This window comes from Diabrotica undecimpunctata, unplaced genomic scaffold (genome assembly GCF_040954645.1).
Source record: "Diabrotica undecimpunctata isolate CICGRU unplaced genomic scaffold, icDiaUnde3 ctg00000193.1, whole genome shotgun sequence".
NCBI lineage: Eukaryota > Metazoa > Arthropoda > Insecta > Coleoptera > Chrysomelidae > Diabrotica > Diabrotica undecimpunctata.
Genome location: NW_027311948.1, coordinates 221,164 through 239,967, shown reverse-complemented (window position 1 = coordinate 239,967; position 18,804 = coordinate 221,164). Strand labels below are relative to the sequence as shown.

The 18,804-nt window shown below is 31.3% G+C and overlaps 2 protein-coding genes across 2 annotated transcripts; one reads left to right on the top strand and one right to left on the bottom strand.

The window, feature by feature from the left end:
* Nucleotides 1–7,496: 7,496 nt before the first annotated feature.
* Nucleotides 7,497–8,741, top strand: LOC140431345 (uncharacterized). The gene has a single exon (XM_072519282.1). The coding sequence runs from the start codon at nucleotides 7,497–7,499 to the stop codon at nucleotides 8,739–8,741; it is 1,245 nt and encodes a 414-aa protein (XP_072375383.1).
* A 2,339-nt stretch (nucleotides 8,742–11,080) lies between these two features.
* LOC140431344 (uncharacterized) lies at nucleotides 11,081–14,593 on the bottom strand. Its single transcript, XM_072519280.1, has one exon. The coding sequence runs from the start codon at nucleotides 14,591–14,593 to the stop codon at nucleotides 11,081–11,083; it is 3,513 nt and encodes a 1,170-aa protein (XP_072375381.1).
* Nucleotides 14,594–18,804: the final 4,211 nt, after the last annotated feature.

Sequence of the window (18,804 nt, the reverse complement as noted above, 5' to 3'; positions counted from 1 at the left end):
AAAAAAATAATCAAAAAAAGTTAGCTATGAGTAATTTTATTGAGAGTTTTAAATATCTAGAATCTCATTACTTCAGGAGTCAAATCAAGAAAAGAACTTATCTACCATGTGATCTTAATATAAGAAAGCTCTTTAAAGTTTACGTCACATTAGTGGATAGCTTTTTTATGGTTAAGAAACATTATTTTCGTTCATATTTTGCAACGCACTATAATATAGGTTTTGGAACACCTATTACAGACGCATGCTCTCTTTGCTTAATATATAAGGAAGAGATAAGAAAAGAAAAAGATGAGGAGCAAAAAAAAAGAATTTAATGTTTTACAGGAATTACATAAACTTAAAGCAAAAGAATTTTACAAAATTCTTAAAACTAACAGCAGCGAGAGAGAAGTTTTTTCAATGGATTGTCAAAAAAACTTAGCTCTTCCGAAATTACCTGATCAGGGAGCTTACGTCTCTTCCAAATATATTCTTTATAATTTTTTAATTGTTAATGGTATTTCTAATATGAAACTTAACTCTGACACAGTTTTAACATATCTATGGACCGATTTAGATTTGCCAAAAAACTCAAGTGTTAAAGCTTCAGCGTTATTTCATAGATTATCAAAATATAAATTTTCTAGAGATGTTAAAGAAATTTAAATTTGTGTAGATGGCTGTCCAGGTCAAAATAAAAATATTACAATGATCGGCATGAGTAGTGTGTATTAGTATGAGCAAAATGAGGAGGGGGTCAATGAACCGAGGCCGGTCTAGACAACATTTAATAGGGTTACTTAAAATAGGGTGGAGCGAATTAACCAATTAAGATTGTACACAATTTCGTGGTCAAAATGACTAATTATAACAATAATTAATTATAAATTACCCTAGAGTAATCTAAAATAGGGTGGGGAAATATATGATATTATTACACGCAAAATGAGGAGAAGCTATATAGAGTAGGGTACGGTAGGAAAAATGTGTATAAGAAGCCAAAACTTGCACACATCAATCAGAATTTCAAAATGAGTGCTATATTTCGAAACGTATTTTTGGGTGAACGTCGGTTTTACCTGAATCCATCGAACTCAAAATTTGTTTCTGTTTGTCTAGCACATGAATTGAATTTTGAACCGGTAGTGTTCATCAGTGGTAATAAACAAGATCGTGTTTTATTTAGTGAAACTGAGTGGTTAAACTTTCTATCATATAAAACTGTAATTGACAGTTTCATGGGAGGAAATTCTCAACAATCAATTAATGATGGTAAAATACAACTAGAGTTCATGCAGCTACCACAAATGTCAGTTGTAAAAGTTACCAATGGTGAATCACAGATAATTTTGGGTGCCAATTCCATTGCGTCGTTATGGATACTACTTCCAATAATTAATTACCATTTGGAAACTTTGAAAAAGGATAAATTCACCAGTTCCCTAGAAATATTAAAGTTGGGGGTTGATTCAAATGATCCTATTAAAACCGGGCTACAAATAATGGAGCCAATAAAGAATATAAATACAACAACTTACGGTATGGCGTTGGAGTTAATTCACAGATTTCCAGAGCTACTCAATGATAAAATTTAGTGAAAATATTCGTATTCACTACATTGAAGCAACTTGTTCATGTAGAACGAAGTATTGGGAGTTTGTGGCTGCTGACAGAGTAAGATTTCAACATAGAATAAAAGAACTTGCTAAAATTATTAATCCTGTATTGGATGTTAGGCATAGAAATAAATACATTTTGTAAAAAATTTAATATATTAAATTACCCCTTCCACTGTAAATTATTTAAGTTATATGTAGGAACAGATCCTTCACAAATTAATAGTCACCATGTGTCTGGAAGATAAGTCAGACAAACTGAATAATTTTTATAGCAGGTTATCCACATTTAAAAACTGGAGGGGGTTGGTTCCCTCGATTGAGTTAGCAGTATATGGATTTTACTATCTACAAAAAGAAGATATTGTAAGGTGCTTTTGGTGTCATGTAGAAATTTATCATTGGTTATCTACGGATGATGTTTATAAAGAACACATCAAATTCAGTCCAAACTGTAGTTTTGCACAAATAATTCACACCGAATTTTCTAACCACCAGAAAAATTATAGATCAACACCAGACATGAAAATCGAAAACAAATTTTCTAAATACCAGATGAATAAAGACATAAAAACCAAAAACACTCAACTAAATAGAAATACAAATTTATATCTAAATGTGCTTCTTATTTTTGTGCATTGTATATTTTTCTTATTGAGTATCTGTATAAGTAGAAAAGAATGTAAAATATAATGCAATGTTGAAGATGTAAACAAAACTGTGTATGTTGGATTATTTATCCTATAAGTAAAAAAAAATAAAAGATTTTTTTGTAAAAAACAGTTTTTATTTTAATATTATAATACATTATTTTTATTAATCCATGAATTATGTGTAACATCCATCCCTAACCATTTCACAAACACCTTGTTACCCTTTCTTTTCAATACCTTCTCTACTAAGTAGATATCAGGGTACCGGGTTTTCTTTAATTCTTCGCTGTAAAACGCTCCTTGAATTTCTTCTTTGCGTGAATCTTCTAGTAGGTAAGTGACTGGATTTGTCTGCTTAACTTTTCTTATTTTAAAAATCTCATTTGTCCAATTGGGTAAATAACCCTTTGTAAACAAATTTCTAAATCTCGAAATCCGAACGTGATCACCAACTTTGAATTTATGTTTCTTGGGGTCAATGATTTTAAGGTAATTATACGCAATTATTTTCTTGGCATTCTTTTCATTAACTTTGCTAGGAATAGCACCTGTGGTTGAATGTATAGTGTTATTGTATTTTTTTACTATATCAGGAAGAATATTCAACCACTTGTAAGTACCTTGCAAGCTGAACTGCTTCCACAACATTGATTTTATTGTTCTTATTACTCTCTCTGCAATGGAGGCTTTTAAATTCGAGAATGTACTGTAATGGTTAATATCACGTGACATCATAAGCTCACGAAACTGTGAATTGTAAAACTCCTTACCCAAATCTGTTTGAAGGTTTTTTGGTGGCTTCTTCATTTGATTCAAAATTTTTTCCATAGCTTTAGTAATTTCATTCCCTGTTTTTCGTTTAACCGGTTCCGCCCACACAAATTTACTAAACGCATTAATAACAACGAGAATATACTGGTGTCCATTATTTACTTTGACATAAGGAGTCATTATAGCTAAATCTGCTTGAATCAGATCGTTTAATCCTTTGATGATTACATGTCTCCGTCTAAAATTTTTTCTTGCCGGTTTATGGAGTTCGTGTATGACTTGTGATTTAATGTTTGACATCTTGTTCTAAAGGACAACGAAGGGTCATATATACTACAAAAGACGAATCTTTTTCTAGTTTAAATGAAATTATATCACCTTTAAAAATCTTTACTCCTGGTAAGTCATCATATTTATACTCTGTGTTAACCGATTTCGAGTTTATTATAACTTTTCCACCTGAAACATTAATTTGTACAAAATCAATAGTACCACTTAGTGAAAATTCATGTGAAAACAAACCACTATCCAACATATAATATTCTTTGTTTAAGTTTGTTTTTTTTGTTCCTTTGAAAGTTAATACACATTTACTATAGAAAGAAGAAGGATCACACACAAAATATAATGGCGAGAAAGATAGATCAGGAGTTTGACAATTTTTTAAAAAATGACTTCCAAATCTATTTATAGGCATTATTGTATTATATTACCTTCTCGAAGTTCTTCAATTATAGATATAATTTCATTTACGTGTCCGTCGTTACCCGCAGCTTTTGATGCTACAAGCAGTCGTAATCTATCTATAAGTTCATTAAAATCATCGAAGTATTTATACTCTAATGGGTTGCCACTATATTTTCTAAAAAGTGCACCACCCTTTTTTTTTAAATTTTTAGCTAAATTTCGGGTAACAGGCCCTTGTGCTAAATTTCCGGGGAGTGAACTTAAACGAGTTCTAAATGATTGGGGTCTCGTTTCCAAAGCTGGTTTAATAATAAAATTATATTTATCTTTTATTTTTGATGGAATACTTTTTATAGGCAATTCAGGATTATTGTTTCTATATATTGCATTTGTTCTACGTAAAATATCAACATACTCATTAACATCTGTTTTTTTAAACGATTGGGGGTTTACTTTGAAAAGCAACTCATAAAGACCCGGTGTTCCCTTGTATCTTATATTATTAATAATCAAATCTGCTCCATCAAAATCAATTATGGAATCTCCGATAGAAAATTTTTCTGTTTCCAAGTCATGATAAATTCCTAAATCGTGGTCGAAATCACCTTTTGTGTCTTCGATGTTAGCTTTAATATATTTCTTTGGTAAGGGTGAAGTATAATTTTCGTAAAATTGATTCATTATATCTGGATTAGTAATCATCTGATTAAATTCTCTAAGCGTATCCTCAAAATATCGATTAATACTCTCATCCGTGGTATTCGCTCGTCCTTCTGACTGAAAAGTTTCTTCTGGTTGTTGTGTGAATACTTCTTCTTTTGGAATAATAGATTCATCTCCAAAATTAGTAGGTGTTTTTGACCCCCCAGGGAGTATACTTGTATTTGGAGAAGAGTAAGCTAAACGATAATTAGATTTTCGCATTTTATACCTTTTTGGTGTGCTTAATCTCAATGGTTCTTGAAAAGAATACTTTGGTTCTTGTTTAATAGATGGAACGGTTTCTAGTTTATGCAAAAGTTCATTAAGTGGTTGAGTAATTGGTTTATAATTTTTTTCTAAAGCAGATTGAGACTGAACGATGTCATGTTTTAAACTGCGATACTTTTTCTTTAACGCTTGTCGCGATAAAAGCAGTTTTCGTGTAACTTTGGGATCCATTGTGTATTCTAACCCCCTTTTACAGCCTTATATACTTATCGAACCCACAGCGATATCGACCCGTTGATTTGGAAGAGTCTTTATCAATGACTATAAATCCATATCTATCTTTCCAGCAAAATGAACACAAATCTTTAAACTGTAAGAAAGTCATATCAATATTTACGTGATCATCAAAGATATGTTTTAAATTTGTAAAGTCCTGTTGAAAAACTACAAGTAAATTAGAATTATCTCTAATTAATTGTTTTGAAATTGCACTATATGTTTGACATAAATAAAAGCAATCTAAGTGTTTATGTCTTCCGTAACAATAATAATTTTGTATAATTTTTTGGTCACAGGATGGAATATCATCAAAAATAACTACCGAATTCTCTTTAATATCATCTGGAGGTGGTACATTAGATGAATCATTATATTCTTCATAACCAATTTCCTTTATAGGCTCAATCAAGTTTCGCAAGTACATATACTTTGGTTGATACAACGATTTGGAATATAAATAAATATTTTCAAATCTAAAACCATTTGGATGTTCAATTAAAGACAATAATACGTTAGTCTTGCCACACCCACTTGGTCCAACAATTAAAACCCTTTTGACACCATTAAAGAGATAACCATGTTTTACCTGAAGTTCTTTGGTAATATCATCGTGGTTTGTAATGGGAAGAGAGAGGTTTTGTGGTTCAATCTTCATCGCGAAAATGAGTTTAAAATATTTGGGTATATATAGCCCAACACCTATATATATATATAAGAGGCACACCATGAAAAAAAAACAAACTACAAAAAGAAAAGGACGTGGGTTATTAAACTCACTCATTAACAAGCTCCCTCTAGAGCTACATCTTCCAGGATATTCATATTGTGGACCAGGAACTCGTTTACAACAAAGATTAAAGCGAGGGGATAAGGGAATCAATAAACTAGACGAGGCTTGTAAACAGCACGATATTGAATACTCTAAAAATACTGATTTATCAACCAGACACGAGGCGGATAAGATTTTAGAAAACAAAGCTTGGGATATTGTAAAATCGAAAAGGACCCCGTTTGGACAAAAAGCAGCTGCTTGGTTTGTAACAACAGCTATGAAAGGAAAACGAAAGTTAGGAATGGGCCTTAAACGCAAAAAAGGTGGTTCCCTTCGTAAAAGAACATATAAAAAAAAACGAGTAATTAAAACACCGAAAAAGGGTGGATTTTTGCCCATACTTCTACCTTTATTGAGCGCACTCGGAGCCGTCGGAGGAATGGGTGCAGGAATTTACAAGGCCGTTGGAGATGCGAAGGCTAATCGAATGAGTCTTGAAGAACAAAAACGCCATAATATTGCCATGGAACAGAAAGGCAAAGGATTGTATTTAAGACCGTATAAAGGGTATGGATTATACTTAAAACCTTATTCAAAAAACTAAACCTCCCTCATCACGCTTTAACAAATACAGATATAATAAAGTATGGTAAAACATTACCATATTTTAGAGGTGTATTCATGAGAGATATGTTACCCAAAAATATTTATAAAAACGAGTGTGGTGTTATAAATTTAGATTCAACAAGTGGTGAGGGGACACACTGGGTAGCCTATGCAAAATCTAAATCTCAAGTAATTTACTTTGATTCATATGGAGACTTACCCCCGCCACAAAATGTAATCAAATATTTTTTAAGTAATGGTGATGTACAGATATATTACAACTACGATAAAATCCAAAACGATTCATACAAGTGCGGTCATTACTCACTAGATTTTCTATTCAGCTACTATAAATAGCAAAGAATGTAATATGTTTACGTAAAATGTCTTTAAACTTTACGCTTACTGGAAGCTCTTCAAATCTGAGCTATAATTTTAATCCTCCGATTTACCTTGAAGATGAATTCGAATATGAAATTGGTCTAACCAGTTTTTATAGTTTTAATACTATTCCAAATGTTGATGAAAGCAATAACGTTTTTCTTTGGCAATTCAAAAATTTAACCCATACCTACAAAATACCTAAGGGCTCTTATGAATTAGATGATATTACAAACCTTATTCAAAAAAATATGAAAAAAATTGATAATGATGCGACTTTAGAAATTACTCCACAATTATCAACTTCTAAAGTTGTTATTAAGAGTAACCGAGAAATATCATTTCTCCCAATGAATTCTATCGGGGTATTATTTGGTTTTAAATCACGACTACTAGCTCCAAACCAAACACATGTTTCAGATAAACCGGTGGAAATATGGGGAGCAAACACCCTGTGTGTTGATTGTAACATCGCTTCAGGATGCTATTTAAATGGAAACCCTGTCCATTTCATTCATAATTTTTTTCCATTGGTACCGATTGGGTATAAAATAGTGGACGCTCCTCAAAATATTTTGTATTATCCAGTTGGCATCAAGACAATTACCAACATTACAATAAAAATTATTAACCAAGCAGGTAAACTTATTGACTTTGGAGGAGAAGAAGTAACTGTAAATCTACATCTTCGAAAACGTATATAATGGTTCTAGTTTTTTCTCACCTACCAAAAACATATATAAGGAGATCTCCTTCTAAAATAATAACATCATCTAATCGTCGCTTCCTACAATCGCTAGGATTTAAAGTTTTGGTATAATGGAAATTCTTCATGTTACTGGTCAACCTTTTAATGACAACACCATTGAAGAATATCAGTTTCACACATATCAACCATACATTCCTGGGAAATTGGGTTATAATGATGAAATACGTATTCCTATTCAAGATTTAGATGCATTTACATATCCAGCCAATAGTTATCTTTATATCGAAGGACGCTTACTCACACATGATAATCACACACCAACAAAACTAAAATTTATTAATAACAGTATAGCTTACATGTTTCGCGAACTACGTTATGAATTAAATGGAGTAGTAATTGACTCAGTACGTGATGTAGGATTGGTATCAAGTATTAAAAACTACCTGAGTCTCAACGAAAATCAAAGCCTGCAATTGGAAAACGCGGGTTGGTTTCCAAAAATGAATAGAATGGAAACCAATAATGAAGTCCCCAAAAACAGCGTGTTGGTGGATTCAAATGGACACTTTAACGTATGCATACCTCTAAGACTCCTATCAGGGTTCTTTGAAGATTTTAAGAAAATTATTATGAACATGAAACAGGAATTAATACTTATTAGATCAAATGATGATATTGATGCTGTAGTAAGCATAGATGAAACCGAACGACCAAAAATTGATATTAGTAAATTATATTGGGAGGTACCACATGTAACACCAAGTATACGAGAACAGATACGACTTAACAAGATTTCACATACAAATCAAGAATTACCTATTAAATTTCGTTCTTGGCAAATGATTGAATATCCTGCTCTAAACAATTCTACTCGCCATACATGGTCAGTGAGGACTAGTACAAAAATAGAAACACCTCGTCACATTATTGTTGCTTTCCAAAATAACAGAAAATCCAAATTGACAAAAGATATGAGTAAATTTGATCATTGCACTTTAAAAAATATTAAAGTATTTTTAAATTCTGAAAGATATCCCTATAATGATTTACAATTAGATTTTAAAACAAATAGATTTGCGAAACTTTATGAAATGTTTGGCAATTTCCAAGAAAGTTATTATCACATGGTGCTGAATCAACCCATATTTAATCCTCATGACTTTAAAATGATTGCTCCACTCATACATATTGACTGCTCTCGCCAAAAAGAAATAATTCAATCGGGATCAGTCGTGTTACGTATAGAGTTTGAGACAGATGAGCCAACAACCTCTGATATCTCGGCTTATTGTCTAATATTACACGAGAAAGAATTTACATATAATGCCTTAACTAAAATAGTAAAACAATTATAAATCGATATTATTATGCTTGACAGGTTTGCTTTTTTATTATATTTTTATACCGGGGCATGTGTTGAGATTGAGGGGAGATGTGCATAATGTATGAGGAGAAATGGTATCTATAGTATTATATGTGAGTCTCATGCGCATGACTAAAAATTGTTTTATAAATACAAGTTAGATACCGCATTAACACACTCTTTAAAATGTGTCTAATAGTAGATGTGCAAGGTTTTAATACCGAAAAAAATAAATTTATCGCAAAAGAGCTGGCATTCTATGATGGCAAAAAAATTAGTCATTATTTTTTCAAACCACCATATCCAATGAGGTTGTTGAATCCAGAGTTCCATAAACAAGCTGTATGGTTAATGAATAATTATCATGGTCTTAACTGGAATAATGGATTTACCCCACTACATCAAGTTCGTGATATTATCCAATACTTGACAAGTAATGTTAATATCGTTTATGTTAAAGGAAAAGAAAAAGCTCAGTATATAAAAAAGTATAGTTTGGCACCAGTAATGGAATTTGATGAACATCCAGCTTTGGAGAAAATGGAACCTACATGTCCTTACCATTTAAATAATATTGGTGTATGTGCACTATCTAATGTATTTAACTTATACAAAAATTTTATTATGCAATAAATATTTTTTCTTACCTAATGTTTTATTTAAGTAATAAAAATACCTTATTAAAAAATAATACTTTATTAAATAATTACTATATTCAAACGATATAAGTGTTAGTTAAATTTTCCAGCGCAAACCTGCATAAACGACAACTGGATTGAGCAGGGGCAAATCCTTCTAGCTCTGTTCTCCATTCGGGACGATTGAAGTGTACAAAACATGGAAGTCGAGCTCGAATTTCGAAATCCTGTACAAATTTCTTGGGTAGTAGATACCAAGCCTTCAATAGTTCCAATGGGTCAATACATTTTCTAATGTACGGTATCGTAAAGCTTTCCAATTCTGTTTTTGTAAACATGTACAACGGTTTTTGTGGATGCTGATTCATCACAATTCTTTTCGGACAACATTCCATTATTGTTAAAACGGTTAATGTTTTTAAACACCAAGTCTATCCACTTTTGCTCCTCGACTGTAGAAATGAAAAATAGTCTATTTTCTTCTTCCGGTGAATAAACTTTTCCACTACGCAAGCGCATCACTTATACTAAGTCTTGAAAAGTTTTTAAACATACAAAGTTTATTTTGATATTCCCTTTTTAACTGGTTAATAATTTTATGTAACTTTTTAACATTTCTTGTTTTTTCGTAAAATAAAATATCGCGTTTTATTCTTTTAATATCTGCACGAAACTGATCGACTCGTTCACGAAACTTTTTTGAACGCATACTGTTCACATTAACGAGCTTTTAAAACTCTTATATCCCTCTACTCTGAGTGACTTGCAGACCCCCACTCCTAATGATATAGTAACACTAGATTGTACCACATCCCCCACGCATCGCAAGTCCCCCACTCAAACTAATTAGCATACTTATAGTATAGTTTTGTGTTCAAAATATAAGAAACAAGAGGAACATGTCGTATAAATATTGTGATAATTTGGATAATCAACCTAGTGGTGACGAGTGGGATATATTTCCGACACTCTCTTTTTATATTGTACGACAAAAGCTGTGCCTTATTTGTCGTAAAATGTCTGGAACTAGACTTATTCCAAGAAATTTAATATTTAAAGGGTGGAAATTGGTATTTGAATTTTGCACATTTTGTAGTGAAACTAGACCCATGGGATTATCTCATCGAAACGTAGGATATCGTGATGGGTTATTGGAATCTCCACCACATAAATGGGACTCCCCACGGCCTGTGTTAGATTTACTATAAATAGATGTTAAAACCTTGGTAGAGATTATTAAAATGGTATCATTTGACTTTATTGTTTTACAAGCAATTCTGGGAAATCTGCTTTTAATCCAGCAACCAATCAATGTTAGGGAAGTTTTTGTGTGCTTTGACAGTAATGGTACACTAAATGAAACATGGCCTGAGACATGGTCAAGAATGGAATCATATCCGGGAAACCATTTTTTACCAACTTTACAAGCTGAAATACCACTAAACAGCACTAAATATAAATTGCGTTTTAGACATATAAGTGGTAGAAGCAGTGACTCCAAATGGTTAGAACTTTATAATGAAAGATTTAAAAAGGATAAAGTTATATCTCCAATATTTTATTATATAGCTATTTGTTCTACTTTTTCTATACTTGCGGTATTAATAGAATTTTTTAAGATTTTAAATAAAAAGATTTGTTTATATACATGTGTTTTATTGATACATATAAATATACAATTATTATACAAAATTTACAAATATGAATCATATTGAAAGGAATTGACTTTAAAAAGTTCATCCAAAGGAATATTTTCTAAATCGGATAATGCCGGAGCGTCTAGCAGCTTATTCCCAAATGTTATAAGGTCATCTATATTACCATTATGTGAAGTGATTAAAAAATGCCCCCACGCAAGTGTTTTTACGTCACCGTTTATAACATAGCGTTTGTCATCCTTAGCAGATAGTGCAATTTTATTTCTAAGTTCTGTATATATGGTGTGTAAATTAGACACAAATACATACATTTTTCTAAATATTACACCACCTTTTTTAACTAACAGAACGTAATCACTCATTTGCAGTTGTGTTTTGGTTATGTGTTTTGAAATGCCTTTTGCTTTTTTTATTAGTTCATTTGCTTCTATACAATAAGCTTTAGCACCTGTACCATAAAAACATTTAATGGGTATAGATGCAAATTCATCTTTCATTTTTCCTAATATTGAAGGGGTTTTCGGTATCCCGTGAATATTATAAGTCGGATAGTTGGAGGTGTCGAAATGTTCTAAATTTCTTTTCATATCCGCATAGAAATTGGGGGTATATATCTCCATAATCAAGGAGTCTGTGTCTGTGTATAACAAGTTTGCAGCTTCTCCATACTTCTTTTTGATGTATCCATAATAAAAATCATATATCACAATTTTCGATAAATCTAAAATTGTAAATCCAACATAGAGAGGCTTATCGTAAACTATTTTGGTTTTACCCAAATGAACCGCAACCAAATTTTCATTAAACACAGAACAAGACTTGAATTCTGGTTTCGAGATAAGTGCCCTGGCTCCCAACGAATTTGTTTTGGTTTCCCAGCGAGTACAAAGGCGGATATCCTTTCTTTTTTCAAGATTCTCTAAAGTCTTTCCGAATATCGCATTATTTAGCAATTTAAAGAGATCCCGCTCAAACTCGTTTTTGGCTTTGTTTCTAAGTGATGTGTTTAGGTCAATATATTTTTTTAGCCATGGTGATTGCGAAAACTCTAGTATACGATGAATCCTTTTTAGTACCAGACCATACTTAAGACACTGTTTAAGATTGCGATAATGAATGACGTATTTAGTTTTATTGTTGAGATTTGGTATAAGTTTAGGATATTTGCTTCCTGGTGGTACCATGCTTTCGGGGCAGAATGGCATATCATTATGTGCAGAATGTAAATGAGCTGGATATTCCAAATCTACTTCCAACACATACCCTTTATCCGCATCATCTTTCACCGAAAAACAGTTAAAGTTTTCAACATCCGTTACCCATTTGAAATGTCCATATGGAAGATATTGACACATGGCAGCACCATATAAATTTGTGGCATCTAGATACATGATGTAAGACTCGGGTTGTTGAGGATCAAAGTTGGGTACATAATGATTATTTGCCACTGCTTCTCTTTTACAACATTGTGCCACACCTCCTCGTACCCCTTTCTTTAAAAAGTGTACCATGTCAATGTCGGTAAGAAGCTCCAGTTCAATTTTGGTGTATCTTAACATGGCATCCCAACTTAGTGCAGGAGCTGTTAGGTAGTGACAAGGATCTAAATTGTATTCTTTGTGACATATGTTTCTAAAGTTCTCAAACACGTCAGCTAATAATAAGACATCTGAGATTAGGTACAACATAGCATAGTCACTAATAGATTTACAATCAAATGTGTTCCATACATCAATTGCTCTTGCATAATCGTCATCAGAAATGTCTTGGTTAGTTAGATTATTGTAGAAATTTTCTTTGGGCGGTAGTGTTTTTTCTTTGAGTTTGTCAAATCCATCCATATATGAATAAGGAAAAACACCCTTGCGTCTCACAAGTTCAAATTGTTTAGTATCTGGGAAATACTTTCTAATTTCTATACATTGCTCTGAGTTTAAAGTTGCGCTCAGAGTATCCAAAGGTTTCGCCAAAAATCTGTATGAATCAACAAATTTCAAATAAATATATTTATGTGGGTCCTTTTCTACCAATATTGATTTAGAAATTGTTATATATTTTTCTTTGGTCTGGGCAACTACTGAAACTTTTTCACCAGCTGTTGAAAGCTCTTTAACAAATAGATGACAGTCATAATTGCTCATATTGTGTAAAAATACAGGTATTGAATTTGAGAGTTTGTAATTTATATTACAGGAATTATGAGCTGGCCCAAGATATTTTGAAGTTAAATGATGATGATCTCTTACTTTATGATTAAAAGGATTAAAGGGTTTTTTACACAAGTAACATTCAGTAGCGCTCACATGTTTTTCAAATTCTTCTTTTGTTAACGGTAACATTGGTTTAATATGTTTAAGGTGATTCGTGTATAGTTCATTTACTAAACACTCTAGTTTCTGTATAAATACTTTGGGAGCATCCTCTCCTTCATATTTTATTAGTTTTGAAAGTGAATCATCATAGTTGCATTTAAGGTAAAATGCAAACGAATATGCTTGGTGTTCAGCTGTTTTGATTGAATATGAGTTTCCATTAAAAGGTTCAGCATAATCTATGGGCTTAAGCAAACTTTCAAAGTCCGCATACACAACAAATGGTACAGGCAACATTTTTTGAATGTTGATAAATTTTAGTATATTTTCTGGCACCATTTCGCCAAACTTATTTATTTTAGGACTTGATGTGGGAAGTTCTGTGTAAATATGTAAACAGTCGCTCTTTTGGTGATTATTGAGCTTTTCTTCTTTGGTAAAGAATTGTAGACATCCATCACATAAATATTCTTTGCGAGTGTTTTTTGTTTTTTGACTTTTTACAAGTCTGACCAAGTCTAGAATCAGACAATAATGACTTTGTTTATCATTTGTTATAAGCAAAAGGTTTACATGAGTGGCATGACGATTACTTGTAAAGTAAAGTGGGCCAATTATTTCATATTGCCTTTTATTATTTACGAAATTGGATTCTAGCCCATAAACATTTACTGAAATATTATTAAGGGTCTCAAACTGTTTAATATCTTTCAGTTTCATCGGAAAGTCAATCCCTTCAAAATTTAACAAAGTATCATACGGTGGATATGATTCTGGTTTGCTTGGGTTGCCAACGGGAGGAAAAATAGCTGCGTTAACACTCCACGCAAAACACTTATTATCTCTGTTTTCGATATTTAAAATAGCATGTTTTCTTACTATGGGTATTGGGAGACGAATATATGTTGATGCAGAAATAGAGTTAAATTTGTTTATGTTAACATCTAAAAACATTATTTCCTGTAATGCCCAATTTGAATCTTTTTCTTGAAATTCTGAGGCTTGCGTCATCAGTGCTTTCTTAAAATCATCAAATGTTTCATCCATCTTAGTGCTAATAGATATAATTGTATTGCATGTGTTCATGGACTTGATATCTGATAGGCCACTATCAGGTTTTAGATAAAGACTAAATATTTCAAAATTTACCTTTATGATATTGTGCAGATGTAGATATTCCCTCAAGATGTTCAAAACTTTGGGTTTAACATCATTTAAAAATCCATGATAATCCATTTTCTTATTACTATAAAAACGATAAGATGCGATTCTGTTTTTAAACGCATGTGTTAATTTGGAAACACTGGCATCTATCACTTCCAATCCAAGTGGTCTTAATCTTTTTTTGGGAATATAATAATCCCCATTATGCTCACTATCACTATTCACATTTCTGTATTTACATGTTTTTCTGTGTCGGGAGAGGTTATCTGAGCGCGAAAACGATTTATTACACATAGTACACGTATTCATGATTCTCGATAAACTACTGAGGAGTTCCGCTTATTTGCCTTAAATAGTATAATGATATTATGAGAATGTTACCCCCACCATGCTATTTTCAGACATTGGTCATTGATCTTGAGTAGAACTGATGTTGTCTAGACTATTGCGTGTCGTTCACCCCAATTTTTAGAAATTAATCATTAATCTTAAATAGACCAGATGTTTTCTAGACACCCACATGTTCAGGGGCTTATTTAATTGACCCTTGTTTAGAAATTAATTAATCATAATTATTTCATAGTTCTAATTATTCACTGTTGACCAAATGTTGTCTCTAGAGACCAAAATGTTGATATAGTTCACCCTTTAGCTCTATTTTAGATGTGAGAAGCAGATAATTATAACACCCCCCTCCAATACATACCGAACCCGCCTATCTCTACTACTTGAAAACATATAAAATGATACACTTGTATTTTTTGTGAATTAAAATGGTGTTAGAAAACGAATACCAAGCAATGGATGAAGAAGTTATAAACCCTTTGGATGCCATACTTGAATTAGAAGATAGTGACAATGTCTCCACGGATGAAAGTTTTGTTTTTTCGGTATCTACGGAAAACCTATCAGATTTGGAAGAAAATGAAGTGATAGAGACTGATTCCGCCGAAGTGGACAACAAAATTATGCAAGTGGATGAGGTCAATAATGTACGCTTTTTGGCATACGAATGTAGAGGAACAGTTTGTTTAAGCCAACATTATTATATTATAGACAATGAAAGTCTGTGTCCATCGTGTTTTTTCGAAACTCTTAGGGGAGTACCAACGTATATTCACACGAATCATGTAACGGAACATTCTAGTGGAACTGCGGATAATCTGAGTGCACGTATTTGTGCGACTTGTAATAAAAATTTATACATTTACTGCTTATCAAAATACTGCATTGTTTGCAAATCTATAACAATAAATACACCATTTTAAAAACTTTGTGTCTTTTTTTTAGGCTCTTTTATATATAATATTTATCTTTTATTAGTTTTCATAAATACAGCGGTGGGAATATGTTATTTACCTGCTAGTAAAAAAATTAGCACTTTTGTATTGAATTTTAAAAAAATAAATTATATATTTTTGAATTGGTTATTTTTTTTTTCAAATTAGTAATATATGAGAAAATAATGTTTTGACAAAATTTCTGTAGATGGGGTTTACTACCCTTATTTAAAATGATTAGGTAAACATTTTTTTTCAAGTTTTGACTACACCTGTATTTGCGAAATAAGAATCCAAAATATTTTTTCTTAGTTTTAATAAATAAAGCGGCAAATAATTTTTTAAATTTATTTAATTTATTTTTTGGTATAATAAACTTAACTCCGTCAATGGTTAAAAGTGAACTTGAAACGAAAATACCAAACAGGTACCTAGCGCTGCCTTTTCGGCATGCAGTTAACTAAGTTAAAAAAAATTAGCACCTTTGTATTGAATTTTAAAAAAATGAATTATATATTTTTGAATTGGTTATTTTTTTTTCAAATTAGTAATATATGAGAATATATTGTTTTGACAAAATTTCTGTAGATGGGGTTTACTACCCTTATTTAAAATGATTAGGTAAACATTTTTTTTCAAGTTTTGACTACACCTGTATTTGCGAAATAAGAATCCAAAATATTTTTTCTTAGTTTTAATAAATAAAGCGGCAAATAATTTTTTAAATTTATTTAATTTATTTTTTGGTATAATAAACTTAACTCCGTCAATGGTTAAAAGTAAATTTGAAACGAAAATACCAAAGAGGCACCTGGCGCTTTTCGGCGTGCAGTTAACTAAGGTATGTGGGTCAAACGCGGTCAGTTTGTGTGTGTATACTAGCTTAGTGAAATGTTTAATGCGGCCGCGATCCGACAAAGATTATATTTTGAATATAATAGTTAAGAATATAGACGCTTAAAGTGTTTATGTTATTTGATATTAGCTTGGTGCAATGTTTCTGTTTAAGGTGTGTGATTTATTTTGGATTACATATTTTTAAAAAGGTATGTTTTTTTTCTTATCTATTAAACATCGCAAAAAAGAAAGTATAATATTTTGCTTTTAGAGGAAATAGTCATTACTTTTAAATAAATAAACGAATATGAAATTATATATAATATGTTAGGTGTGTGATTATTTATTTTGGAATACATATTTTTAAGAAAGTATGTTTTTTTTTCTTATCTATTATACATCGCAAAAAGAAAGTATAATATTTTGCTTTTAGAGGTAATAGTCATTATTTTAAATAAATAAACCAACATGAAATTATATATATATGTATATATATATATATATATATATATATATATATATATATATATATATATATATATAGGTACCTATATATAAAATTTTGTACTGATTTTTACTTACGTATTTTGGAAATGAAATAAAAAACCAAAAAATGTTATAAAATTTTTTATTTTAGTACAATAATCCTTAGAAACTGTCAGTATTAATATTTTAAAAATAAAAGTAAAACTTTGTATTTTTAGAATATTTTGTTTGACTATATAAAATTAATAGTATTAATTTATTAATTTTATATAATTTAACATTCGACAAACACTTTAGAACAAGATATAACAATTAAAAATGAAATTATATTCCAATAGCACAAGTTTGAATGTTTTTTAAACTATTTTATAGTGAACTTCATGGCTATCCAAAAATGATTGTTTTTCACTAACAAAGTTTTTAATAAGCACATTATATTCTTCATCCTAGCTTTGCACACTAGATTGCTTGCATTGAACACAATTTGTCACCCCGAAACAGATTATATTATGATTTTATGGAATTTTTACACATTTAAACATTTAGGCACTTTTATTTTTTAGAATATGTTTATGTAATATTAAAGTGATATACAAAATATTATTCCACTGGTTTGCATGTGTAAATAGACGTTAGAATTTGATTACAGATTGCAATGTTCTTGTTGACACTAGTTAAGCTCTGTAGAGCTCTATCGCGTTTCCTTTCATACGCACTGATTTTTTTAATTAATACTTGTCTGTGAACTTCATGGCTTTCCAAGAAACGCTTATTTTCACTAACAAAGTTTTTAAGAAGCACATTATATTCCTCATCCTGGCTTTGCACGTTTTTGTCGATTGTATCAAAATTAGTCGTCGTGTTAAGGTCTATTTTATCTGCATTATTTTGACCAGGCAATACACATTCTTCCATGCTTTCATCAAAGTCCCCTTCTTGAATGATATTTTCTATTTTTTTTTCTTCTAAACAGGTATCACCTTCATCTTCGCTTTCCGATGAAATGTTTTCATATTTGCTCTCGTTTGGAGTCGAAGATAGTGTGACATGCTCTTCGAATTCTTTATATTTCATAGGTTGGTGATGACGGATGTCCCCCTCAATTAACTCCAGAGAAGAGTTTAAGACTTCTGCAAACATCTTTCCTTTTGGTGACTTTTTAAAGTGCGAAATAATCTTCGCGCTGGATTTTGAACTTTCTGGAACCGGCAACTTTACTTTCATTTTTATAATATTAATACCGACACTTTCTAAGGATTATTTTACTAAATTAATCTGCAGTACTCGGCTTTTTATAACTTTTTGAAAAAGTGGAAAGGGCAGACCAATCTAAAAGTATTAAAATTCCTCCCTTTTAGCACATTTTTTAGCGAAAACTCGAGATTTAATCCTTTATAGCATATGACCACACCATATATTGTTACAACCCTAATGTGCTAGTTACCCTATATGGATTTCAATTAAATTTTAATGGCCTTTTAATTATAATTAAGAGTTTTCTCGTATTCTATAACACTTGTTATTTAGCAATTCACATATGTGTTGGCAACTTATCGTGGATCTAAATTTGCAAAATATTTACCATAATTAGAATAGGGGATCGCTTATACGGGCACCCTGTATTATACATATCTTGTATAGATAAAACTCCAAAACCTCACCCGCAAATATGTGGGTTCT